A 26,435-nucleotide genomic window follows, 5' to 3' on the forward strand; every position below is an offset into this window, starting at 1 on the left:
GTGTTGTTATAGTGTTTTTTTATAGTGTGTACCATAAAAAACTGCAAATACACCAGACAAATATAGATACACCATAAATATATTATCACGTAAAAATACCATAAAAATATTGCAAATACACCATAACTCAATTCATTTTTACAAAAGGGGTAATTCATATAAAATTACCACCGTTACACGTTTTCAAAAATAACTCGACTTTTAAAACGTGTTAATTGAGGGCACCACCTTTCCTTTCTTATCAAAAACAACATCGGCAATTTTTAGTGGCTTTTTTGTAATACCCCAAAATATTTAATTATCTGATTTGACCACGTGTCTAGTTTTTAGTGGCCGGGGTGGCGATATCGGAAGAATTTCCGAGAAATTTAATAAATAAAATCAAGTAGGTCGGACTTGGGAAAGTAATTATATGGAATTTAATATCATATTTCAATTCTAATGTTGGAAATTAAATTAAAAAGGAAAAATATCAAGAAAAGTCCCAAATTAGAATTCAGGGACTAAAGTGGTAATTTAGCCACGTAAATTCCAAAATGGAAATTATTTCGCCAAGGTCCGCGAAATGTTTTATAATATCTGTGGTAAAAGTTTCGGGTCAATCGGAGACCTTTTAAAATTTGGACGCGGATGCGTTTTGGGCTAAATTGTAATTTTTAGAAAGTTCAAGGACTAAAGTGCAAATTAGCCAATTAAGTCTCGAGAATAGAATTAAAAGATTATTGATGAAAAATAATAATTTTGGCTTAGTATTATTTATATAATTATAAATAATACGTAAGTAATCGAGTTAAAAGGATGATTTAACCATTTGATTAATTATTAAAGTTTAAAAGAGAAATAGTTTAAGTTAAAGAAATGAGGGATCAAAATGGCTAATTAGCCAACATATATGTAAAAGAAAGAAAGGAATCAGATCATTCCAGAGAGAAAGAGATGAAACAGAGAGACGAAGAAAGGTTTCGACGATCGATTACGATCCGTCACCGTTTCGCCGTTTCTCGTCCAAATCGAGAGTTTTTTATATCGATTTGTTCAGAATTCGATTTTCTATCATCGTTAAGCTTCAAATCGAGGTGAGCTTGACGTTTTTGTTTCGAGAATTAATAAATAAGGGTCAATTCGTTTTAACGAATTAAACGAATTATAATCGCGTTTCTATTATCGTTTTTGATGGATTTAGAGTTGAAATTGTGTTAAAATGAGATAGGGGCATGTCGGAATCAAGATCGAGCACGTCGGAATCGATCGGAAACGAATTCCGAATCGTACGAAGCACTGTGTGTTAAGTGTGGAAATATGTTAAAAACGAATTAAAAACGAATTCATCATTTGATTACCTATGATAAATATGTTACATAACTACAATTTTGATTCATATAGGCATTGAAGATGCGTAAGAATGAATAATTATCTACATAACTAGGTTACAACCATTTATATATCTTTGACGATAAAAATAAAATGGCTTGTTTACCTTGTAAAATGGAGGTGTTCATATAAAAAAACTCGCAGCAATAACCATTGTCTTCATTGAAGCTGTTGAACATTAACGATAAAAAGATCATACAAATAATAAAAAATAGTTAGCCACCAGAAAACAAAATATATTATGAAATATGGTTAAAGAATGTCTCTTTCTTTTATGAAAAATAGTGAAAAGCAGAGAAATTTTCATGCAAATCTAATGAATTGACCAATAAATTTTTTGAATTTGTTAATGAATATAAAAGACTATATGTATATAGAAGAAAAATAATGAAAAGTAACGGAAGAAAACAATACAAAGAGTATCATAAATATTGCATTTACAATGAGATAATTAAGAAGGAGTTATTTGGTGAGATTGCCAAGTGCATGAAAGAAAATGGTAGGAGAAGAGTCAAAAAGAATTAATCGAAAATAATAGCAATTGCCAAATTATATAATCAATTTTTTGGTTAAGCTAATAAGGTAATGTTAAATATTAAATTAAAAAATTAATTAAAATGAATAAAATGACGAAATTATTTGTAATGTGTGACATAAATGAAAAGTTTAAGGAATTACTTAGGCAGTAGATCATAAATGAAAAGATTAAGAAGATTTTTTTTGTAAATATTTAATTTTCAGTTATAATTATAGATTAATGAGAATTAATGTTATTAAATCATTAGATGTTAGAAAGTGTGAGAGTTAATTGCAAATTAAAAATATCAAAAGAATTGAATTAGTATTCTTTTAAACGAATGGAAACATATGCCAAGTGTCAATTTGTCAAATTATGGAAAAAAAACATCCTGCTTTATATATATACTAGTTTTAGTCCCGTGCGTTGCACGATTTTTATTAAAAAAAGTTATTTATAATCGTTTCGCCAATATCTATTAAAACAATGATAATTTATATTTTTTTCTTCATTAATATTTCATTAGACTTCTTTACAAAGATTTTAATTTTCCTTCTTTTTCAAACATAATTTCATTAATTAGCAAACAAAATTTTATAGATTCAATGAAATAAAACAATGATAATCTAAGATATCTTATTTGTTTCATTAAAAATTGATAAAATTTTAAAAAATACCAATGATTAGAGCCAAACTTCTTCACTTTTCTAAGAAGATTTCACTATAATATATCCAATTGTTTTAATCGGATTGGAGGTTTAAGTGATTTTTCCACTTCTAGGAGGAGGACCACCTGAATCAATATTGACACATAATGATAGTTTTCAAATATCAATAAACTAACATATATTACGATGCAATTACAATCACTAAATAACAGTATACAAATCTCAAACAATTTCGCACGAAAACTTATTGAATTTTAGGATATCAAACTCTTTAAAAACTTTTAAATTCTACATCTAAAACAATATTTCTATAAATCCATATAGATTAACGAAAATGGAAATATTCAAGATAAATACCTTTTTATTTCATCAAAAATTGAACCTGCAAAATTTAAAACATGATGTTTATAATAATCTAATATTTTATAGTAAAGAATTGAAATGTTAAAACTTAAAACTCACCTAAGAAGTAGTGAAGAAAAATAAAGATGTGAATATATATAATAGTGATTAATATAGGAAAAGCAAAAGAATTTTAACATTAATGACATAGTAATTTTTTCTTTAAGTTTTCAATATAATTTATTACCAATTCTAACGAAAAGGAAACGGTTTGAATTTTTGAAGATTACCATATAAACAATTAGTCATTGTAATTAATTTAAAATATTTATTAATTTTTGTTGGATGGTTGAAATGAATAGCATATAACCTTCTTTTTCATTGGTATGTTTAATGAAAGTTATTTAAATAAGGAAATTTCATGTTATGGATTTTGATAAGAAACTGAAATATTTAAAAATAAATTTTTTATTAAATGTTGGTATGAGTTACCAAAAAATTTATTATGTAGACCATTTTTTAAGCTATGATTATAAAACATATTTACGTTTTTTTCCCATTCATTTTCTAAGCCATGGTTACAAAACATACTATTAGTATTAATTGGATATGTGTCAATTGGTGTTTTTTAAAAGTTTATAATTAAAACAAAAAAAATCATCAAATGTTGGTAAGAGTTACCGATTTTTTTATTATGTAGACTATTTTTTTAAGCCATGATTATAAAATATACTAAAAATAAATTAGGAGACTAAAAAAATTTAAACCTTCCATTTATGTTTTTTTTTTCATTCTTTTTTTAAGTCATGATATTTTCTAATACTATTAATTAATTTGGAAGAACAAAAAAATTATAAGACCTTCCATATATATAGTAGATTAGCTTTGGATATGTGTAAATGGAAGTTGTTTTTTTAAGTTTATAAGAATTAAAGAAAAAAAATGGAGAGTGAATAAGTAAACCTTCCATTTACGTTTTTTTTTTCATTCATTTTTAAAGCCCTGATTATAAAGCATACTATTAGCATTAACTGTAGGCTTAATCACTCAAAAACCCCTCACCTTTAGACTTTTTTTTCAATTTCATCCTGACGTTGTCAATTTTACCCACTTTTAAATTTTTCGTTTTCAATTGTACCCCAATTTTTTAATTTTTATTAATTTTTTTACTTAAATGATGAAATCATTCAATTAACTAAGTCTAAAGATGAAATTAAATTCTTTTTTATTCAAAAAAGTACAAATAAGTCCTTTACTTTTAAAAACTAACTAAAAACCATAATAAATTAATATTAGTTTAAATTCTTAATTAATTTAACTAAATTTAAATAAATTTTAAAAACATACAATTCATATATGCTAGACATGGAGAATGTTTTTAAATTTTTTGCAAATGAAAAAGACGTTAATTTAATATTTCAGGGTACAATTGAAACACAAAAATGCAAAATAGGGTAAAATTGACAAATTTTTAACGTCAGAGTAGAATTGAAAAGGGGCTAAAAGGTCGGGGTTTTTAAGGCATTAGACCTTAACTATATGTGTCAACTGATTTTTTGAAAAAGTATATACTTGATTTTTAATGAATTAGTTTAGAAAATGTAAACAAATCTTAAAAATGTCAACAATTATTCATTTTTATATTAGGTTAGCAATTTAGGAATAAAATTAATAAATCAACATAAGTTAATATAAAATGGAAAGAAAGGTAATGATTTAACGTTATAAGAGTTTTAAAAGAAAATATTACCAGGCAATCAATGCATTAATTTTACCATAGCAATTTAAAAGGGAATGTTACCAAATTAGATTAAGAACCAATTAATGTATTTTCATTAATTTCACCATACCAATTAAAAAAATGTTATAAAAATTTAAAAGAGAAAATATGAGAGTGAATGTGGGAGTGCCAAGTGTCAATCATTTGGAAAAAATGTCCTGCTTTATATATATATAGTAGATACTAGTCGTATGACCCGCGCAATTGCGCGAATCAATTTAATATTATTTTTAAAACATTTTTTTGTTATAGATTTATTTTGTTAAAATTTTAAAAATAATATATTAGATCTTATTTGGAGTTTTCATATTATAAATAATATAGATCATTAAAAATGGCAATTAATTTTAGGATTAATTACTTTTACTCCAATAAGGTTTCGTTCAAAATACTACCCTCTTCATGAATTTTAACAAACGACATCTCCCTTATGAAGGGGGATTTTAGTTTAAAAAAAAACTCAAATACAAAAAAGGAAATAGTCATTTTTTTTTAAATTTATGCAAGAAGCAGTATTTCAGACGGAATTTCACAGGAATAATAATAATTATCTCTCATTTTTAATTAGATAATTAATAAATACTAATATTTATTTTAAAAGTAAAAACTAAATCGTAATTATATTTATATTATACATAATTTCAAATTGTATTGATTACTTGCTTTCTTTTTACATAGTATGTTTTTCAGAATATTGAGTAACCATACACGAAGTATATGATAAATTGAATTATTAGTACTCTAGGTATTCTGTTATTACAATTTCATCATTTTTTTTACAGAACCGATAATAAGTGAAAGTATAAGGACACTCAAACAAAATTAACCAACTTCAGATTATTAATTTTTCTAAAATACATATAGCTAATAATATTGAGTGGTTTCACGTTAATAAAAATACTAATCATATATAGTCTTTAATACTACTTCTGAAGTTAACAATTATCCTAAAATTATATGAATTATTTTAATTTTGTTAAATAGGTAGTTCTGTGAAAGTAGAAACTTATAAAAATGCTTTTTTTTGGAATCAATGAGAGGGTTCCGTTATTCCATTCAATTAAATAATTAATATAGATATAGATTAGTTGAATATTCTACAATTGCGCTCAATAAATATAATATTATTATATTTTTATAATTATATAAAAAATATTTTATAGTTATTTTATATAAACAAAATATTTTATTATTTTATAGTTATTTTATCTAAACAAAATATTTTATTATTTTATAGGTTATTTTAAATTTAAATGTTATAGATGATATTGATTATAATTTGCTGAATAGTAGTAATAACAGTATTGTAGATATACTTTGGTACAAATAAATAAAGTTTTATATAATCCATAAAACTGACAAAAATATATAATATAATCTCTTGAACTTAATTTCTAACTTAGAATAGTTCAAATAACTCTTATTTTTATAAGTTTAAGAGATTATAATATATATTTTTATTATTCCCTTCTACAGAAAAATATTTTTTGAATGTTTGGATATTACCTTTTGTATTTCTTAGTAATTTATTGCAATTTCTTCTTGTTATGAACCGTGAATTATCTGCCTTCTCTATAATTGATAACAAAATTCAATATTCATTATAAAAGGTAAGCTTTTTGAATTTTAAATTGTAAGATAGAATTTAAATGTTCGTAAAAAAGATGAATGACATATTAAAAGGGAGAAATAGTATTCTTGATACTTTTTAAACATGTTTGTCTTCTCTATAATTGATCTTTTTTAACAGACTCTATAACTCATAACCAAGCTTAATTTTAATTATAAACTATGTGCTTTTAAATATGGAATTGTAGCATATAATTCTAATGACATGTTAAAAATATAATGCTAGAGTTTTCCACAATTTTGATATACTGTATTTGCAGTTTACCTAATAAAAGGACAAACAAAATTATTATTCTGATAGTTAAGTGTGTCTCAAAACTAATATTATATATTAAAACAAATAAAGATTAAAACTCATAGATCAATTTATCGGTTTAAATCCTCTGAGTCTATTGAATTTAAATAAGCAAAATCTAGACAACTCAAAATAGTAGTATTAAATAACAACAAATCAATTGATACCATAATAGTGGTCAGTTTAATTAAAATAATAATGATATAAATTTTTAAATATTACAAAATCAAATAAAGAAGGTTACAAATACCAAGAGCATGTTGTTAATCCATTGTCTCTGTACTGCAAAAAAGCAAAAATGAAGAAAAAAAATCACCATGAACTTTATAGATTTGATAATAAAATTTGCACCGAATATTTATACAAATACCAAAATATTATCAATAAAATGTAAATGAATAATCAAATAATAATCTTACTATAATAAATTCAGTGATGTTTTGAGTTAGAATTTTCACACAATTAACGATTCATTTGCTTCGCCGAACTCTCAAAATTAAGAGTTTCCCCATGCCATAATAGAAGGTCGTTGAACTCTTAGAATAAACAGTTTCTTCGTGCTGTTAAAAACAAATAATCAACCTAATTCCAACCATTTACTTGCTTAGGGAAATTAGTAGTAAGCAAATTGAAAAAGTTTGAAATTATATAAAGCACAAACCGAAAGAGAGTTTGTATATTGATAAAGTTAGATGTTTTGAATAAATACAAATACTGCAATCGTAGTAATCCTAGCTAGAATAAAGAAGATAATGAGTAAAATTAAATAAATTTAAATATTAAAGATAAGTAGTTTGTTGAAGACTTTTTAAAAACAATAAAAATAAAAAAAGTATTTTAATAAAGTTGAATACTGCAAATGTAGTAATCATAGCTAGAATAAAGAAGATAATGTGCAATTTCTTCGTGCTGTTAAAAACAAATAATTAACCTAATTCCAACCATTTACTTGCTTAGGGAAATTAGTAGTAAGCAAATTGAAAAAGTTTGAAATTATATAAAGCACAAACCGAAAGAGAGTTTGTATATTGATAAAGTTAGATGTTTTGAATAAATACAAATACTGCAATCGTAGTAATCCTAGCTAGAATAAAGAAGATAATGAGTAAAATTAAATAAGTTTAAATATTAAAGATAAGTAGTTTGTTGAAGACTCTTTAAAAACAATAAAAATAAAAAAAGTTTTTTAATAAAGTTGAATACTGCAAATGTAGTAATCATAGCTAGAATAAAGAAGATAATGTGCAAGAATTAAAATAAGTTTAAATATTAAAGATATGAAGACTTTTTAAAAACAGTAAAAAAAAAATAAGTATTTTAATAAAGTTGGAAACTACAAAATAGATTAAAACAAAATTAAAATAAGTAGTTTAAAAATGGTGAGAACTAATAAGAATGCTCTATTTGGTGAGAATCAATGAGAGAGTTTCGTTGGTCCTCTAAATTATATAATATATAGATATAGATATAGATAGTTGATGGTACTCCTTTTTCATCTTTTAAAGTAATTTATTGTGTGAATTCTCTAAACACCTTCATTTTCACTAGAATCCTATCATATGACAGTCTTGATAAATTATTGGTGTATTGATCCGTATATATAAATCTTCCACATAAAATATTCATCTTTTCCAGCATTAAAGTTGTTTAGAATTTCCATGGAAGGCTAGAAAACTAGACACACTTAGGAATTTTAATAAACTCATCCACCTCGAATCTCGTTCTCTTTAGTCATTCCTTCAAGATCGTAAGTCTTATTTCGAAGAAAATGGGACCATCATACATGGCCTTCATCTTCCTCTCATCACTCTGAAACCATAATAAGAACATTTTCTGGTCAATCTGAATGACTTCCTTCAGCCCACATATACTCCATCTATTCATTACAAAACCCTGAAATTTAAAGAATCTTGGTTCAAGTCATGGCTGTACATATCAAAGCATATTTTTATTTTCTCCTTTTCTCCACTAACTTCAGATGAGTTAAACTCCCATTGCTTATCGATGGTGGTTGATACCGAAATTTTGCTTAATTCTTAATCGTTTTATTACTTGCAAAAAACAACATGCAGTCTTTGTTCTCACTACCTACTTTTGGAATACCCTTTTTATCGATTTTTCTTTCACCCCTTTCTTCTAGATGAACCCTAGATTCAATTTCCTTCATGTCAGGCTTGACATTTGGACTCATCATCTTCTATGTTTCATCTATTACCCTTTGGGAATCATTAGTTGATACAATTAATCTACTACTATCTGCTTCTTCCAATCGCCATATTTATTAGTTTATTCAACTCTAAAATCGATTCATAAGCTTCTTATGCAATCTCCTCTTTTCTATCTTCCTTCTCCAGAACCTCATCAATCAGTTGTAACTTCAAATCATAGATTTTCTTGCTCTAAACGGTGGTTGTCTTCTTCGATTTCCTCCTCATAGCGAAAAACGGCCTATGAAAGCAGATTTTACACCGGGAGAATCTTCAGAGGATGCCACGCCATCAAAAGGAGAAAAATATGCACTTTTTAAAGAAAGTTTATGTGAATTGATCTTTTCTTATCAATAACCTCCTAACTCAACTGGGTAGAAGTGAGGTACAAGACTAAAAGGTTTTGGGTTCAACCCCTATGAAGGCATGAAGGTAAAAGTTTATTAAAAATTATAAAGATTTATGAAAAGGTGTGTTCGGAGAAGGCTACAAGTATTAAAAGCGGCAGTTGCGTCATTGTTTTACCAAGATGGCAAGTTTTATAAGACGAACATTCAACGTAAAAATGGCGTGGATGGCGTGAATGGCATATACAAATTTGCACTTATTTATAACCAATAGTGTATATCAAATGTTGTAAGTATAATAATATTCATCTTGTATATCTCTCTATTAAAAAAAGTTGATGCTTTGTTCATTCTTTTATCGTAATTCATATTTTTTCGATTTTCAAATGTATTTATTAATTTTCAGTTTTAATTGATTTTATTTATTTATATTATTACCATCCACAACAACAATCCACGTGCGTCAACAAATTTCCCTTCCCTCTTCTGTTACCAAGTATCCATCCACCACAATACAGCATCCATTAGAAGAACAAAACTAAAATCCGATAAATTAAGACGGCGCCCACCTCTACGACAAATTCATCTGCTATAAAATTCAATTAACCTAATTTTAGTTTAATTGATTCATTAATCAACTCGATCTCTGTCTCGTTCTCTCTTTTGATTTTTTGGTCTAATAAACAAATCAGAAAAGAGATGCAATCTGCTTCTGTTGTGATTAATCCAGCTTACTATTGCTCTAGTAAGCTCCACCACCAATCCCTAGATTCTTCTGCTCCTTCTTCCAGCTCCTTTAGCTCCAGAATCTCTCTCAATCCGCGCGGCGGCCGTCACTTGCGGCGTATCCCTTGCCGTTCTGTTAGGATTCAGCCGCCCGGATTTACACGGAGGAGGCTAGGTTTGTGTATTTCTTTTTTATTTCGTTAGCTTAGAGCCGCCGTGTCATATTTACAGCAATTCAAGAAATTTTTTTAATGATTAGTATTTATTTTTTTTATAATTGAAATATTTCACATGGCTAATTGCACGAATAACATGGGGGCAATAATTGTGTTATATAATTTTTCCTCTTTTATTAGACTACCCAAATGGCCAAATTTAAAAAAGAATCTATCTTTTCAGTTTTTGTGGTTAAAATTTACGTTATTCATTGATAACATAGATTATCGTGTTGTATGTGTGCAGTTGTGAAGGCTGTTGCTACACCCGATTCGGCACTTGAATTGCCGTTAACTGCGGAGAACGTTGAGACTGTGTTGGATGAAGTTAGACCATATCTTATAGCAGATGGAGGGAATGTGGTATTGCATGAGATTGATGGAAATGTTGTGCGGTTGAAGCTGCAAGGAGCATGTGGGTCTTGTCCGAGTTCAGTTATGACGATGAAGATGGGTATTGAGCGTCGTTTGATGGAGAAGATCCCTGAAATAGTTGCGGTGGAGCCGGTTACTGATAAAGAAACTGGGCTTGAGCTGAATGAAGAAAATATAGAAAAGGTAAGCACATTGCTGGCTTGTATAAGAGTTTAATGTCTTCAGCATATAAATATAAGATACGCATGCCATATGTTGTTTTAAGTTCCTGCTATTTGGAAGGATAGTGTTTGTCCAGTGTCATGTCTATTTGAAGCAAACAATACATAGAGGACATATTGGAGTAGAAGCACTAAGGTTAGTTTTATGTAGAAAAAACGAAAAATGGTATTTTTTTTTAACACGGTGACCAAATGGGCTTCCTGTCATTCTATAACAACACTACAATGAAACTTAAGTTTTGGTTCTAGTAATGTGTTTTTATTTTCGTAGAAAATTGATCTTTATCTTCTTGAAGAATTTTCAATCAGTTTTAGAGGATGTTCTTTCTAGAGAGGGGTTCCATATTTGGTTCCTGTTTTATCTAGTGGTTCTCCATGGCGTGTCTAGAGTGCCTTGTTTCTTTTAATCCTTCAATTTTCTCTCTATATAGTTGATTCGCCTACCAGGTATTCTTTAGGTTTCTCTGTGTCAGCTTCTGAAAATTGCAGCTGCAGGCTTGGCAGTTTTGAAAATGATTTATACTCAGATACTAACTCTTCGTATTTGATTTATTTCTACTGTCTTCTTTATTCATCATCTCATGAGACAACATGATATTGTTGAACGAATATACTCGTAACAGTTTCCCTTTGGTTTAATTTTTTTGAAACTGGTGAAATTAGAATACACAAAGGGGTGTATTAATGAGAGATGTACCTAAGTGTTTTACTTGTTAGCGTTCAGTCTGAATCTGAACCTCGATACTACAATGATCAGTGATGATTTTGTTTTTTTAAATAGGGTAAAAAGTGCAACGGTTTGCTTTACATGAGCAAAAAATATCAAAGTAAAAACTGTCTGAATTGTAGCTATTATGCTCCTCCACTAAGTTTAGTCTACATTTTTTTTACTCATGTCAGGTTCTTGAAGAAATTAGGCCATATCTTGTCGGGGCAGCTGGTGGATCTCTTGAACTAGTGGCAATCGAAGAGCCAATTGTGAAAATTAGAATCACAGGTCCAGCAGCAGGGGTTATGACTGTTCGAGTAGCTCTCACGCAAAAATTACGAGAGAAAATTCCAGACATCGCTGCAGTCCAACTTCTGTAACTTCCTTGCCACTTGTTTAATTTACCTAGTTACATCCTTGAATAATGAGAATGACAGTGAAGAGACTCGCCTAGTCCTTATAAGTTGTATTTTATACAGTATGTACAGATGAGTTTAGCTTCAATGCAATTGATGAATGATGATAATTCAGTTTAGAGGAAATATTAGTGGAATGTATAGCTAAATTCTGCATTATTGCTTCTGTGCTAAAATTTTGATGTAACATTATTTCATGAGAAATATTTATTGTATTACTATTCTCTCTTTTTCATCAAAACTTTTCTCTCTAATTGATCTTTTATTTTTTTTAGTTAATATTATTTCAGAAAAAATGTTTTTATTAAAATTAATTGAGTAAGAAGTAAATTAATATTAAATAATGTGTAGAAAAAAATTAAATTTTATCAATTAGGCTGGTAAATGCTTTTTCATTGCATGAAAACTTTCCAGCTTTTAGCTGAACAATCAGTACTGAGAACATAAAATAAGATTTGAAACATAGAAAATGGTTTAGACCATGGTAAGAAAAGATATGAATAATCCTGCAGCAAGATGCATCACAAGATTCACAACGGGTAAAATAAAAGACAATAAAATAATTGTAAATAAATAGATAAACATTGTAAAAGAATCATCTCGAGGCCTGTCAAAATTTAACTCTTAGCAACACAATCAGTATAAAGGACTCGAGTATCCAAAATTGTTTGAGCTTTGTTTCTATGTTACAACTTACAATCTTCCATTGTTGCTGGAATCCTTCAACCTCGTGCAACAAGTGGCGCAACACAGTTCAATGATACGGAATAAATTTCTTTTTTGTTCTTTTAATGTTCAACCTAATGGCAATAAAGTTTGATCAATGAATCAGCACCAGCAGTGAATAACCAGGGTTGTCGGGGATGAAATTTACAATCCAATATTCCTGAAATGAGATGTGAATGAATTTAGCATAAACATACAAGACCATAAAGCACAAACTTACATGAATGAAGGTCAAATAACAGCAACTTAACATAGGCACCACTCTACTCAGTTTGCTAGGTACCAACAGATAACATAAAGCTAACCCAGACACTGCTAAAAAAACCCACCCCAGAACAATATATGCATAAGAGAGCATTGTTGGGTAATGGTTCAATACAATATTAGCCAAACAGGATCCTTTGCCTGAGAATAACAACATGAAAACACAGAGGTATGTGACTGACGAAAGTTTGTCCAGTCCATACATATCTGTTTATAGTATTTTCTTTTCATCGAGTCCTAGGTTTTGGAGTTTTGTTTCCATTTCCGAAAACACTTCTAAAACTCCAAAACTTAATAGTTATAAGTTATAACCTATTTTCGTAATAGATGCTGTGTCTGACATTTCAATGATTTTCATTTCAGTGCAACATATAGATGGATAATATGTGAAATTGCTGGAACATGGGTCGATCAATAGGAATCAACTCATCTCATGCCGTTTGTCAAAAGCTAAATTTATTTTTCAAAGCCTTCAATCTTTTTCCCCAAAATAAGAGGAGAATAAAGAAGATTAGCAGCTTCCCCAGAGATGATCGACTCCCATGAGAAACCAGAGTGTTACCTCAAATTCAACATTATTTTGAAATTTATATTGGTGCATGTACATTATCACATAGCTTACAGAAGACTCACCTCTGCCATTTGAACTTGAATGTCCGTGAAGAATTTCCAATGGAACAATAAGAGGGTTCTGATTAAGATCAGAGTAAACCATGCCATGAAAAACATATGCAGTGCAATCATCAGAGCTTGATGCAAATAGCGGGTATGTGCGATGGAATGCAACATTTGTTATATCCTTCGGATGACACCTGAGAAATTACAGAATCACATTATGGAAACAATAAATACCTAGCACCGTTTAAAGACAAAAAATTATATCAGATGACAAAACAAATGAATGGCAGACTAAAAATGAGCACACATGCATACAATTTTTGAATTTATACATTTCACTGTTCCAAAGCTTGTAATTATCCCTCATAAAATGCTTATCCTAATTCCATTAGGTGAACAAGTCATTCTATTTGATAGATTTTGCACAATTGCAAGTTGTTTCCTCAAATCAAAGGTATAGGTTACTTGGTACTGGTTCAAAAGATATTGACAGAAAGTTCATTCAGGGCAAAAGTACTGGTTTAATATAATTCACGCTTCCATGCATGCTAAAAGAATTATCTGACATACTTGAGAACTTTATATGGCTTAGATGAAAGGTCCATATCAAACCAACATAATTTCCCATCCCTGCTTCCCACAATTATGTTATCACCTGCATAGAAGGCCAGCCTCAAATAAATGTCAAACGGAAAACAAGGAATAGATATAGCAGCTGTAAAATTCAATATAAGGTAAGGGGAGACAAACCAGCAGGGTGAACTGCAATGGAGGAAACTTCACGAAGTCCAGTCTCAAGCTTCTTAATAAACTTCTGCTTCAATAAATCAAAAACACGAATATTCTTCTTTGTTGCAACAAAGATAACTGAACGTGTAGGATGAAAAACTGACGCCACTGGAAGTCCATGCAACTTAAATGGAAGCTTTTGTGTGAGCTTCTTAGAGAGTTGGTGTATAAGAACTGCTTTTGATTCGCGTAATTAACAAGTGAAGGAAACACTATAGATATACATATGGGAAAAATAAAGTTCATACAAGCATATATGCAAAAGACATGTCTTTCATAATTAAATTTGAGATAACTGTTGAATTAAGTAAAGCACCCTTAACACTTTGGATTGCAAAACTGTCTCTATAAGCACATATCATGTATAGGTTATGGACATTTTAAAATATACACACAGTAACATGATTATTGCGTGCCTATTCTAACAAGATATCATTGATTTAAAAGGCATCACTAAGTAAGGCCATGTAACATAATTTCCCTTCTGTGCACATTGTGATCTTCAAGGAAAAACAGTAATTTTTAGTCTCATGTCCTGCCGAGGGGCTATCTAAGTAGCATTTTTTACTCATACTTATCTGGGGATCTTGCAGGAAAAACTTAACTATGAAAGGATTAAAGGGAATCCCCTGATTAGTAGAAAAACGGACATCTACAAGGCGCACACAAAAAAAGCCACTGAAGTACCATATAAAACAGCAGCCATTTTGCAATCATGGAGCTAATCTTTCTAACCAATAAAGCAATAAATCACAAACGCCAAAATAATAATAGAGACAAAAACAATTATCAAAAAAAATAATAGAGACAAAAACAAACAGGAAAAAAGATTCACAAAAAGAATTAGCAACATCAATCGTATCATGCATGTTAACATTTTTCAAAACGAAGTACTACTCAGTAAAAGAAGGATATCAGCTGGCATCAAAGTACAGAAATAGTCTCCCTTGCGATGCCATTCTACTGAAGATACAGTCTGCAAGATAGCAAGTGATTAAAAGTTTTGAAAATTGCTTTCAGAAGAGATCCTATACCATAAGTAGGAAATTGAAATGAAAATGAGTTAGAAAAAAAAAATTACCTTAATATGCCGTATCCTTATTCCTCCATGCTTTGCATCTTGAAGCCAACTCAAATCAGAGAGTGCCTTACCTATGCATATAGAATATGTTGTCAGCATATAGAAAGATAAATACATCTCCACCACCCACTGAAACTAGCGTTTACTACTGACCAGAATCATCAGGAGCTATAGGTGTGCCAACATGAAGAAGTTCCTTCACTTTTTTCTGCACTTCATCATTCCCCAATCCAGTATTTAAAAGAACTACATCTTGTCCCCTGCATTGTTTTTCATCCATTTGCATGGATAACATGGGAAGCACATATTAGAGAATGTCACACACAGAGAAAACATTGAACTAGCAAAAACTGCACCATCTTACACAGCGACTCCCAAAACAGGAAGTTCATGCATAGGATTCCATGTTACACACTGGACTGTCTCACCAAGCTCCCAGATTTTAAGACATCTACCAGTCTCAACCTCCCAAACACGCACAGTTCCATCAGTTGAACCTTTACAGAAAATATTAGACCGTGAGAACCGAGTCCAAGAAATGAATTTTTAATCATAATTTTTTTTTTTTAAAAAGAGCATCCAAACCTGATGCCATCCATTGTCCTGAAGCTTCAATAGAAACTGACATAACTGCACCCATATGACCTTTATATTCAATGTAGCAAGCAAATGGATAAGGCTTAAGGTCTTTTCTACTCGGTAGCTTAGGTTTCAAAGACTCGGGATCAATATTGATCTGAAATATCAAAAGGAAATACATTATTAACTTTCTAAGAAGTTAATCACAACGGATCAGTTTAGTCACCAAAATAGCAATAGACTCATTAAGAGTAAATCAATAAAAAAGGGTCTCCAATGGGTGTTAAAAACTTACCCGATTCTTACGCACTCTAGGGCACAAGTATAGATCCAAACAACGCTCAAAACATTCATTCACAGCATTCTCATATGTCGGGATGCTTCTTAACGATGTAAACCTAATCATATTAAATTGTTTAAAGATGCAATATTCACCAATAAAATGAGAAACAGAACAAAACAATGACCAGAGATTATAAATCACCGTTCAGGTATAAATTTAGGTCGATCTTCCTCATCCATCAGTTGATAAGAGTTAATCTCTTCTTGTGTCGGTATGTATTCTAGAGAAGGATTATATGACTCCTCATGGCCTGGAACATACTTCCTTTAAGATTCACGATATAGAAAATTGTGAAAAAATGAATCAGAAGATGGGGCTGAATCTTCACCTGGCAATTTTGGCTTTGGTGCAGGAATGTAAGACAAATGGCTAGTCTTTTCTGCTGTGCCAGAATCATCCCCCCACAACAGGCGGAAACGTGGTTCTTCTTTTGGCTTGTCAAACTTTATTAAACCTTTGCGAATTGCCCTCACATACTTGACAACCTACATATAAAAATTGAAAACAAAGATAACCATGCAAAGTACAACATTAAAATTTACATCAACAGACTCCAAGCACGAGTCAGAAGAAATACTTGTTCAGAAACAATGGCAGCCTCAATAAGGAATAAGAAACCTGTCTAATGACAAGAAACGACTCACCATTTTAGCTTCCCATTTTGAGGGAGTAAACCGCCTCTTGGGTTCTGGAGCATTTGAAATTGGATGCTTAGAGTCCCATTCAAACCAATCGCTATAAGTCTATACACACAAAGAATGCAAACTTTTAAACAAAAAAATAATACACTTTATCAACATAGTACGATATCAGAACTGAAAAAGCAAATAAAAGTAGTAAAAGGAGAATGTATGAGAACTACAAACCGGATATGGATCAAAGTCAACATGCGGAGCCTTTCCTTTGACCAATTTACGGATCATTTTGATTTCTCCTCGTGTTAACTCTACCATCTCATCGTTGTATTCATCATAAATCTTGCGCCTAAATGAAATCAATTATAAAAGAAAAATAATGAGTAAAGCAACACTTTTACATGAAAGAAGAAATGGTTGATATTAATATGTTGTACTCGTCATAAATCTTGTACCACATATTAACAAAAAGAAAATAAAAGTAGAAGCCCCATAAAAGGTTGAAATCTATCATTGAACAATACAGATTTCAAATGTACGCATTCCGTTTGCAGTAGCTAGCAAAATTTGATCAAGTCAAACAGCAAGAAGAGACAATAAACAGAGCAAGTACAAATATCAAAATTGGGAGGGGAGAGGCTCTATACTAGAGGGAGAGGATAATATAAATCCCTAAATTAGTTCAAGCTTAAAGTCAAGAGGTGAATAAGATCATTATGTTGAGCACAACACAAGATATTCAGTACAAGTTGAGAACTCACCAATTTGCCGAGTCATCAGCACTTTCAAGAAACGACTCCAGTTTATCTTGCCTTTCTTTTTTGGTTATCTTCTTTCCAGAAATGTCATATCCTATATGTTTCTCATCCTCATACCACTTCAGAGGAACATCACCTATTGTATTTCGAGGCGCCACCTAGTAAAACAGCAATCATCGACAGAATTGCAGAAATTCCATAAATTGTTCATTATTAGAGGGGAAAAAAGACTTAAAACTTTCTTCAAACCAAAAAAAGAAACAAAAACAGTGAGAGAGAGAGAGAGACAATATACCTCATCCTCAGAAGAATCGCTCTCTTCAGCCGCTTCCTCACCTTCACTTTCATCAGATTCAGAACCTTCGCTTCTATCAGAAGCCGACCCTTCCGAGCCTTCACTGTTATCATTTCCTGAGCCTTCACTCTCACCAGATTCTAAACCTTCAATACTTTCACTTATGTCTGTGTCAATAGAGCCCTGCAATAGGTATTCATATAAAAAAAATTAACCAATGCTTGTGACAGGCAAGAATTATCAACACTTATCTTATGAAAAATGCTAAAAAAAGACATAATAACACACTAAACTGCAGTAAACATCATCAATTTTTTTAGCTGTGCATATGCAATTCATTAAATTTTACTAGTAATTGCATTTGTTCGGAATCGAAAAACAGGTGAAGTTCACATAAGATAAGCGAAATTTTACTCAAGTCGGGAAACTTTTTACCTCGTAGTCAGAGTCAAATTCGTCAGAATCGATTTCCAATTCTTCTTCTTTCTTGGGAAGATTCTCTAGACTGTTCACTTTCTTTTTACTGTCGTTTTTATTTTTGTTTTTAATTGAACCCATCTGAGCTGAGACTTCTTTTAATTTCTGTTAATGGGAAAGATTGGATCTTTTTCAAAAAAATAAAAAAAGCAGGTGGCAACTTCCTAAGTGGAAGAAGGCTGCAAGCGGGAGGATAATGGAGGTTTTAGTGTTTCAGGGTTTTAAGGTTAGGGGACAAGAAGACGACGGTAGTAAAGGAAGTTGGGCTAAGTGGATCTTAGCCCAGCCCATAATATTCAGTTTTAATTGATTTTTTTTTACTTTTTAAATACTCATTTGAATTTTTATGGAATCAATTAATAGTGTTTTAAATTAAAATATAAAATTTGTATTATAAATTAGTTGATTTTTTTAATTGAGATTGGTTTACGGGGATAGCGGGATTAAGTGTTAGAGCTAAAAATAATCTATACTGTAGATGTCGGATTCAAATCCATTATCTCTGAAAAATATATTAAAACGTCTGATCATTCGAATTAAACTTCATTTATCTTAATTAATGTTAAAATTATAGAATAAATTTAAAATTTATACTATCTCACGCTATTTATTTTAATTTATTAACTATCGTTAAGTACCTTTAATTTTAGAAATGGAATTCTAAATTTTCCCAAATGATGGCCAAAAATATCGTTTAATAATTGGAAAATATTTTATTTTTTTGACTTGTTTTTTCTATGGTTCAAATTTTAAATTCGTCAATTTTAGTCAGTTTTTTAATTTTTAATTTCAATGATAGCTATTAAATTGAAGTGAGACATTTTTTAAATGACATTTATATTTGAATTTTCAATATAAAAAGATAAATTTAAATAATATAAAAAATATATTTGGATATTTTCCGTTTTTAATTTGAGAAAATGACTTTAATTAAAATTAAAAAATCGGCTATTTTTTTTAAAGTGGTGATGGTCTAAAAAATATAAAAATGAACGACCAAGATCAAGGTCCTAGAATGTACTCATAGACACAACCCCTTACAATAAAAACAGAATCAAAACGGCACCACTTCACCACTATCTTCTTCTTCTTTCTCAAGTGCGTCTCCCACTCTCCACTTCCACTCACGGCGGCGTATCTTTCCAATTTTCCAAACTAAAACTTAAAACAGCCAATCATGTCAATTTCCATTCTACAACAGCCAAAATTCCAACAATGCCCTTCTCCCTTCACTTCCTCATCTTCTTCACTATTCCCCACCTCTCCCTCATTTCGCATAATCACGCTAAAACCTGCAATTCAACCTCTTAAACAGTATCAGAACCAGTCAATCACGTGCTGTTTGTCGCAGCAATCGCACGTGTCGGTCGTTAATGGAACGATTGATAGTAAAGTTTCGGAGAGGAATGAGATTCGTCTCGGCTTGCCTAGTAAAGGTCGCATGGCTTCTGATACTCTTGATCTCCTCAAGGTTAAATAAATTTAAAATTTAAATGTTTGCGCCTTTTATTATTTTTATTGTTAATTGTTAGGTCAAACTGAGTGAATTGTTTATTAAATGGAGAAGTTTTTAATTCATAATTATGTTGTCTGATTGGCTGTTCAGGATTGTCAATTGTCTGTCAAGCAAGTTAATCCAAGGCAATATGTGGCAGAAATTCCGCAGGTAAAATTATGCGATAATTGTCGAAATTTATTGATATGAGTAATAGGTAGAGGCTATGCTGTGCTTATATTTCTGAATCTTTACTGAATTCTGAGATTTTGGAACATTTGGTGTGTGTTTTAGACTTTAAATGCACTTGTGAGTGAACTAGATTATTGGTGGGAGAATGCATTTTTGAGTTCGGAATTAAAAAGAAAGTTTTCCATGGTTTAACCTTATTTGATTGTGATTCTTATGTTTTTTTATCCAGTCTTTTAAATTAAATAAGTAGCAATAGACTAGTTTTGGTGAAGACTTGTTCAATGTTCATAAAGTTGAAAAATAAAGTATTGAGGAATATATTGCTCTTCTGTTTCCTTCCAATTCTACCATTTCTAGTATTGTTTTGTTGTTAGATCATGTAAAGTTTAGTGCATTTGTTTTTTGAGAAACAACTGAGGAAGTGAATTATCAAAGTTTGTCTTAATGACTGATGGTTAAATTGGATTGCTTTTTAGCTATGAAGCTTTAAGTAAACATGCTTCAGCCCTGGTAATATGTTCTTGGTAACTTTTTCTTCTAGTTTTCAGAGTAGTAACAAAATTGTTACAAAATGGAACTGTTCTATTAAATTTAATTTCGATGTTCCCAGATGCAGGTGTCATATTTGTCTTTGATTTTGTTGTACATGTATGGTCATATAACATTAATTAACATAAATATTAAATTTTCAGTTTATGCTATATTGTAATTCATCCATAAATACATATTTACTTTTCACCAGAATTAATTGTTCTACAGCTCTCCAACTTAGAAGTATGGTTCCAGCGACCCAAAGACATTGTACGGAAATTGTTATCAGGCGATTTGGACCTTGGAATTGTGGGGTTGGATACAGTTAGTGAATATGGGCAGGTAAGAAGCACTATTACTCATTTATTTTTCTGTTGGAGGTTTAATGATTCTCATGATACATGCCTAGCCAGGATAATAATACTCTAGACGAAGAGCCAATTATATATTCTTTATAATCATTTCATCTTTCAATGCATCAGCATTCTATACTTTATGCTTTTGGTTGATGCCTATCCTTTTCGATATGTTAATTTCAAACTTGATAATGATTTGAAAGGCATTAGTTGTGTGCCTACTTTTTGACTGGTCATGGAGTCTGGCTGTATTTGATTAGTTTTCTCCAATTAAATTGTAGATAGCTAAACTATTGTTTTTGTTTTCATAAGGCCTTCCTTTCAGTGAATCCCCAACCACATGTAGGATATTTTCAGTATAGCCACTGGTGATGTTGATTAAATATAATAGAAAAGGCATGTGAGTAATTCTTACAAAATGTGTATGCCTGCTTTAGGATACTGCAGTGGGCAATATGAACTGGGTATCCTCAAAATAATTAGAAAATTAGAATTAGTGGTTAGTTTTCTTTTTAAATGCGGGGCATGTGCCTCAGTATTTTTATTTGGAGCTTTTTCAGTTGCTGGACTTAAATTTCACAGTTTTCCTCTGATTTATTTGATGAGAAGTTTGATTTGCTGATGGTTAATATTTGAGGGTAAAGTTTTTCTGCCACAAGGTTATGCTAATTAACCTTGTGGTCCTTGTCTTTGTATGCAATGTGATTCCATTATTCTTCTATATCTCAGTATGTTACTCTCTTTTGCATTTTTTTTCCTGATCATGTTTCTATGCTTGGCGCAAATGCGGAGTGTTCATATTGGATATTGTTTGATTTAACTTTACGTCAGGGGGATGAAGATCTCATCTTTGTTCATGATGCTCTTGAGTATGGAGATTGCCATTTATCAATTGCAGTAAGCCCTTTTCCATTTTGCACTTGTAGTTAGCTAAAAGCCTGATTGGCATATGACTAACTGGTAATAATTTTGACACATTGATCTTATATTTCAGATTCCTAAATATGGCATCTTTGAAAATGTAAATTCACTGAGGGAGCTAGCACAAATGCCTCAATGGACTGCTGAAAGGCCCCTACGAGTTGCGACAGGCTTCACTTATGTATGATATGTGTTGAATTTATTCCTAATTTTTCAATTTTCTTATGTTCTCTTTTGCTAGCTTTTCTTTGCACAATTTCGCATTAATATTTCTTACTTTTGTGCACAGCTGGGTCCTAAATTTATGAAAGAAAATGGTTTGGAGCACGTGATATTTTCAACTGCTGATGGGGCATTGGAAGCTGCTCCTGCGGTGAGACACAACTCTCTACTGTAGGACTGAACAGATATAATTTTATTTGACATGAATCGTATAGCTGGTTTTGGGGCTCATCAGTATTGCAGAATGTTAGATTCCATTTTAAAACAAATTGGTGTTAAGTGGAGTTGTCCAACTAATATATAAACACAAGTCCATTCACACACACAAACAATGTGGGATTTTCCACTTCAACACTTCCCCTCACGCATAGCGTGTCCGGGCCAAGCAACAAAATCCCCCTCACGCAAATCTTACGTGGGCCGGGCCAAATTCAAATTGTGTGAATAAGGCTCTGATACCATGTTAGATTCCATTTTAAAACCAATTGGTGTTAAGTGGAGTTGCCCAACTAATATATAAACACAAGTCCATTCACACACACAAACAATGTGGGATTTCCCACTTCAACACAGAATAATAATTCAGCATATGATGAAAGGCCGCAAAAATTTAAAACTAGTATTGTTTATTTTACAGGCTATAGCATCTGGTTTTTCAATCCCATTCTATTTATTCCATTCAGATTCTAAATGACGTGTCAGACAGTATGATGGCTTAAATTCTGATTTTTTGCGATCTATTTTCTGTCTGACTGGAATTCCGTTGACCAAAAGCACAACATGCATAGCATAAATCTAATACTGTGACATTATGACATCATTTAAGTCAAAGCTTTTATAATCAAGTTGTTTTGGCTATGGGCATTATTACAAGTTTTTGTCCCTTAAATACAAATAACTTAAATATAGCTCATGAAGTATCGGGCATGACCATTGTTTTCAAAGATGTCAGGTCAGAAACAAAGAAGTACAGCAGGAGAGATAAGCTTAGTAGCTGTAGGATGAGTTTCATACTTTCAGCTACTATAATATTTTTGCTCTCTAATATATTTGGAAATATTTTTTATTAGATGGGAATAGCTGATGCTATTTTGGACCTTGTGAGTAGTGGAACAACTTTGCGAGAAAACAATCTTAAAGAAATCAAAGGTGGGGTTGTACTTGAGAGCCAGGTAAGCTACCAAACTGCAAAGACCACTTCATCAAGCATGCATTGTGATCTTTCATCTTCAAGTAATGCAAAATGGTTAATCTTATCTTGCGCTATTCTTCAGGCTGTTCTTATTGCAAGCAAGAAATCCTTGATGCAGCGGAAAGGTGCGTTGGACACGGTACATGAAATTCTTGAAAGGTTGGAGGCACATTTAAGGGCAGTTGGTCAGTTCACGGTGTGTACTGTATTTTTAATTTCATGCTCCCTCCTATCTATACTTTGCTTTCCTGTATCTGTGGTGATAAGATTTTAATGTCAGGTGACTGCAAATATGCGAGGAAGTAGTGCAGAAGAAGTGGCTGAGCGTGTTCTAAGCCAGCCATCGTTGTCTGGCTTGCAGGTGAGAGTGAAGATAAAAGCTAACTTAATTCTCGTATGCAATGACCATGACATGGAACATTTTACAAGCAGTGCAGCACAAAAACTATTATCTTCGATTAATGTTCACCTTCTAACTTCAAGTTAATAAGATATCTGTGGTTCCCGTGGTCATGGACCTGTTAGTCTGGCCAAGAGTCGTGACAATTTTACTGCTAGACATTTCCCTAGGTAATTTTAATTTCAGGTTCTAATATGTTTTTTTTTCTCTGGTCACATGCAGGGCCCTACTGTAAGTCCAGTTTTTAGTAAACGTGATGGAAAGGTTACACCAGATTACTATGCCATAGTCATATGTGTCCCGAAAAAGGCATTGTACAAGTCTGTACAGCAGTTGAGAGCAGTAAGTTATCCATTAATTGCAGAAGTTTTAATGGCTGTTACAAAAAAATATTTCTATTTTGGGGCTCAGGTAGATAATAGGTTATTAGTAGGACTTTGTAGTATAGTAAGTGGAGACTGAAATTATTATTATTTATTTATTTGCACATTTCTTGTTTTGCTGAAAATTCTTTATTTTCATCATTCTCTCATATTCTCAATAAGAATTTCATATTTCAGTTCTGACCAATACAAAGGATTGAGTTTAAGCTCCTTCTGAAAATGCTTACTATTTTATTTAGTTTGTGTGCAGCCTCTAGTAAATTAGTTAATGTACATGGCTGGCTGTTGATGCAGATTGGAGGCAGTGGGGTTCTAGTTTCTCCTTTAACCTACATCTTTGATGAAGAGACTCCAAGATGGCGTCAGCTTCTTTCAAAACTCGGGCTGTAGATCTATGCGGTTTTTGATGATTACTTTTCTTAGGCAATGCTTACTTCTTCAAATACTTGGGCTGCTCAACTGGTACATCAACTTATGTCAACTAGCACCCAATGCAGCAGGTTCAGTTTTTGTATTTTAATTTTTATGTGTATCATTATGTCATGATTTTGAACTCTAAACTCCTATATTTTTTCTCTTTGTTTTTTGTTTAAAGTTTTGTGATTTTGTGATCCTTTTCCTTGCCCTTATGTTCTCTCTTCATTGTTGTAGATCAGCAAAATTTGTTTAACAATGATTTTTATTATTATTATTTGTTAAAGGAAACACAATGGTTTTTCAGTGAAATTCAAATACAAAATTGTTTTTGATTTGTGATACTAAGATGAATGAGGTGTATTACATGGTTCTAACCATGTCAAGCCAAACCATAACTCTATTTGCTACTCGTGGTTCGTTATTTTCTGTTATGGTTGAGATGTGGCTGTTACTAGGGGTATGCAAACGGAATTGGAATCTATTAACTAAACCGAACTAACTAGTTTCAGTTCGGTTTGAAATTATATAAAAGTTCATTTTTACGGTTTGTTTCGTTTTCGTGATAAAGTTTCCGAATTGTACAAATCGAACCGAAAACCAACTGAAGTGAATTGGTTCAGTTTGGTTATTCTTATAAATCAATTTAGTTCGAATTTGAAAAAACAAAAAGTTGGTTTGATTTGGTTCAGTTTGAATCGAATTAAATCCCGAGCTGTTGATAGTGATGTGGTCTGTGTGGCTATGGTAACATATCTCAGATTATGCAAACGGAATTGGAATCTATTAACTAAACCGAACTAACTAGTTTCAGTTCGGTTTGAAATTATATAAAAGTTCATTTTTACGGTTTGGTTCGTTTTCGTGATAAAGTTTCCGAATTGTGCAAATCGAACCGAAAACCAACTGAAGTGAATTGGTTCAGTTTGGTTATTCTTATAAATCAATTTAGTTCGAATTTGAAAAGACAAAAAGTTGGTTTGATTTGGTTCAGTTTGAATCGAATGTAAATCCCTAGCTGTTGATGGTGATGTGGTCTGTGTGGCTATGGTAACATATCTCAGATGAGATGACCTGGTTATTGGTGGAGCTGAGTCGGCAAGCAGCTCAATTTTAATTTTATTTAAAAGAAAATTGTGTGGACATGGACATCTCTAATTATGAAAAATTAAATTGTTTGGATTGGAATATGCTTTGCATATTTTAAATGATTTAAAAAAATGTCATAAAAATGAATCGAGCAAATATTATTAAAGGGCTGTTTCCGTATTTATCTAAAAAAAATGAAAATATTTGCATTTTTTATCTAAAAATGAAAAGGTTTTAAAAAATTCATGTTTTTTCATGTTTATGTTTGTACTTTTAATTTTGAAATGATTATTGATGGTCACGGTGATGCTGGATCCAGTCTCTTTGACCTTCAGAATAATTCGGACTTGTTTGATCCGAATACACTCTGATACATAAGTCAAATTTCGGTATACGAATAATGATGATTTTATATGAAAAGAATGAAATAGGTTTATACTCAAATAAGGCTCTTCTTTATATAGGTATTTTTTTTGTTGTCGTTGGATCAATCACTTGGGTGAGTATTTTATTCGAACTCTACATCCTTGTGTTATCCCTAAATTCATGGAATCTGATATGATCTGATACGTTTGATATGGAGTGTCTAGTACTGTGCGTCTCGTACACTACATCTGGTAAGAGGCGTCTATCCTTGTTTGAGTAGGACTATGTTCTGTCTCATATACTTCTGATATAGTTGAACCACCCATATCTTTATAGGATTTAATCTAGTTTTTGGTTACTTCCGGTATCGTTATCCCATATCCATCAGTTATGATTCTACTTTGTTATTATGTAGGTATCATAACATTATCATCTCGGCATCAAAATATACTTTATCATAACTTTATCGTACTATTATCATAACATTATCA

The 26,435-nt window shown here is 31.1% G+C and overlaps 3 protein-coding genes across 3 annotated transcripts; 2 read left to right on the forward strand and 1 right to left on the reverse strand.

The window, feature by feature from the left end:
- The first annotated feature begins 9,608 nt into the window (after positions 1-9,608).
- LOC126661750 (nifU-like protein 2, chloroplastic) lies at positions 9,609-12,036 on the forward strand. The gene is made up of 3 exons (XM_050355615.2): positions 9,609-10,057; positions 10,345-10,655; positions 11,594-12,036. The coding sequence occupies exons 1-3, from the start codon at positions 9,856-9,858 to the stop codon at positions 11,780-11,782; spliced, it is 702 nt and encodes a 233-aa protein (XP_050211572.1). The 5' UTR covers positions 9,609-9,855; the 3' UTR covers positions 11,783-12,036.
- Positions 12,037-12,358: 322 nt separating this feature from the next.
- On the reverse strand, positions 12,359-18,584 carry LOC126660807 (ribosome biogenesis protein BOP1 homolog). The gene is made up of 17 exons (XM_050354489.2): positions 18,342-18,584; positions 17,907-18,089; positions 17,615-17,769; positions 17,085-17,202; positions 16,863-16,961; positions 16,547-16,703; positions 16,360-16,468; positions 16,171-16,273; positions 15,882-16,032; positions 15,661-15,793; positions 15,450-15,556; positions 15,297-15,367; positions 15,131-15,191; positions 14,177-14,404; positions 13,997-14,081; positions 13,442-13,620; positions 12,359-12,704 (listed from the first exon to the last, which is right to left on the reverse strand). The coding sequence occupies exons 1-17, from the start codon at positions 18,462-18,464 to the stop codon at positions 12,619-12,621; spliced, it is 2,148 nt and encodes a 715-aa protein (XP_050210446.1). The 5' UTR covers positions 18,465-18,584; the 3' UTR covers positions 12,359-12,618.
- Positions 18,585-19,438: 854 nt separating this feature from the next.
- On the forward strand, positions 19,439-24,704 carry LOC126662358 (ATP phosphoribosyltransferase 2, chloroplastic-like). The gene is made up of 11 exons (XM_050356320.2): positions 19,439-19,854; positions 19,990-20,049; positions 20,830-20,943; positions 21,789-21,854; positions 21,952-22,059; positions 22,168-22,251; positions 23,171-23,272; positions 23,375-23,488; positions 23,573-23,653; positions 23,915-24,034; positions 24,370-24,704. Exons 1-11 carry the CDS (start codon positions 19,561-19,563, stop codon positions 24,463-24,465), a joined length of 1,239 nt encoding a protein of 412 aa, XP_050212277.1. The 5' UTR covers positions 19,439-19,560; the 3' UTR covers positions 24,466-24,704.
- Positions 24,705-26,435: the final 1,731 nt, after the last annotated feature.

This window comes from Mercurialis annua, linkage group LG8 (assembly GCF_937616625.2).
Source record: "Mercurialis annua linkage group LG8, ddMerAnnu1.2, whole genome shotgun sequence".
NCBI classification, from domain to species: Eukaryota; Viridiplantae; Streptophyta; class Magnoliopsida; order Malpighiales; family Euphorbiaceae; genus Mercurialis; species Mercurialis annua.

Excerpts from the sequence above, each read along its gene's own strand:
- LOC126661750 (XM_050355615.2), top strand. The coding sequence starts at position 9,856 with ATGCAATCTGCTTCTGTTGTGATTAATCCAGCTTACTATTGCTCTAGT. Across the intron at positions 10,058-10,344 it reads ATTTACACGGAGGAGGCTAG|TTGTGAAGGCTGTTGCTACA; the intron begins GTTTGTGTATTT and ends GTATGTGTGCAG. Across the intron at positions 10,656-11,593 it reads ATGAAGAAAATATAGAAAAG|GTTCTTGAAGAAATTAGGCC; the intron begins GTAAGCACATTG and ends TACTCATGTCAG.
- LOC126660807 (XM_050354489.2), bottom strand. The coding sequence starts at position 18,464 with ATGGGTTCAATTAAAAACAAAAATAAAAACGACAGTAAAAAGAAAGTG. Across the intron at positions 16,274-16,359 it reads CCTAAATTTATACCTGAACG|GTTTACATCGTTAAGAAGCA; the intron begins GTGATTTATAAT and ends TAATATGATTAG. Across the intron at positions 15,557-15,660 it reads CCTGTTTTGGGAGTCGCTGT|GGGACAAGATGTAGTTCTTT; the intron begins GTAAGATGGTGC and ends AAAACAATGCAG.
- LOC126662358 (XM_050356320.2), top strand. The coding sequence starts at position 19,561 with ATGTCAATTTCCATTCTACAACAGCCAAAATTCCAACAATGCCCTTCT. Across the intron at positions 19,855-19,989 it reads ATACTCTTGATCTCCTCAAG|GATTGTCAATTGTCTGTCAA; the intron begins GTTAAATAAATT and ends TTGGCTGTTCAG. Across the intron at positions 23,654-23,914 it reads CATCGTTGTCTGGCTTGCAG|GGCCCTACTGTAAGTCCAGT; the intron begins GTGAGAGTGAAG and ends GGTCACATGCAG.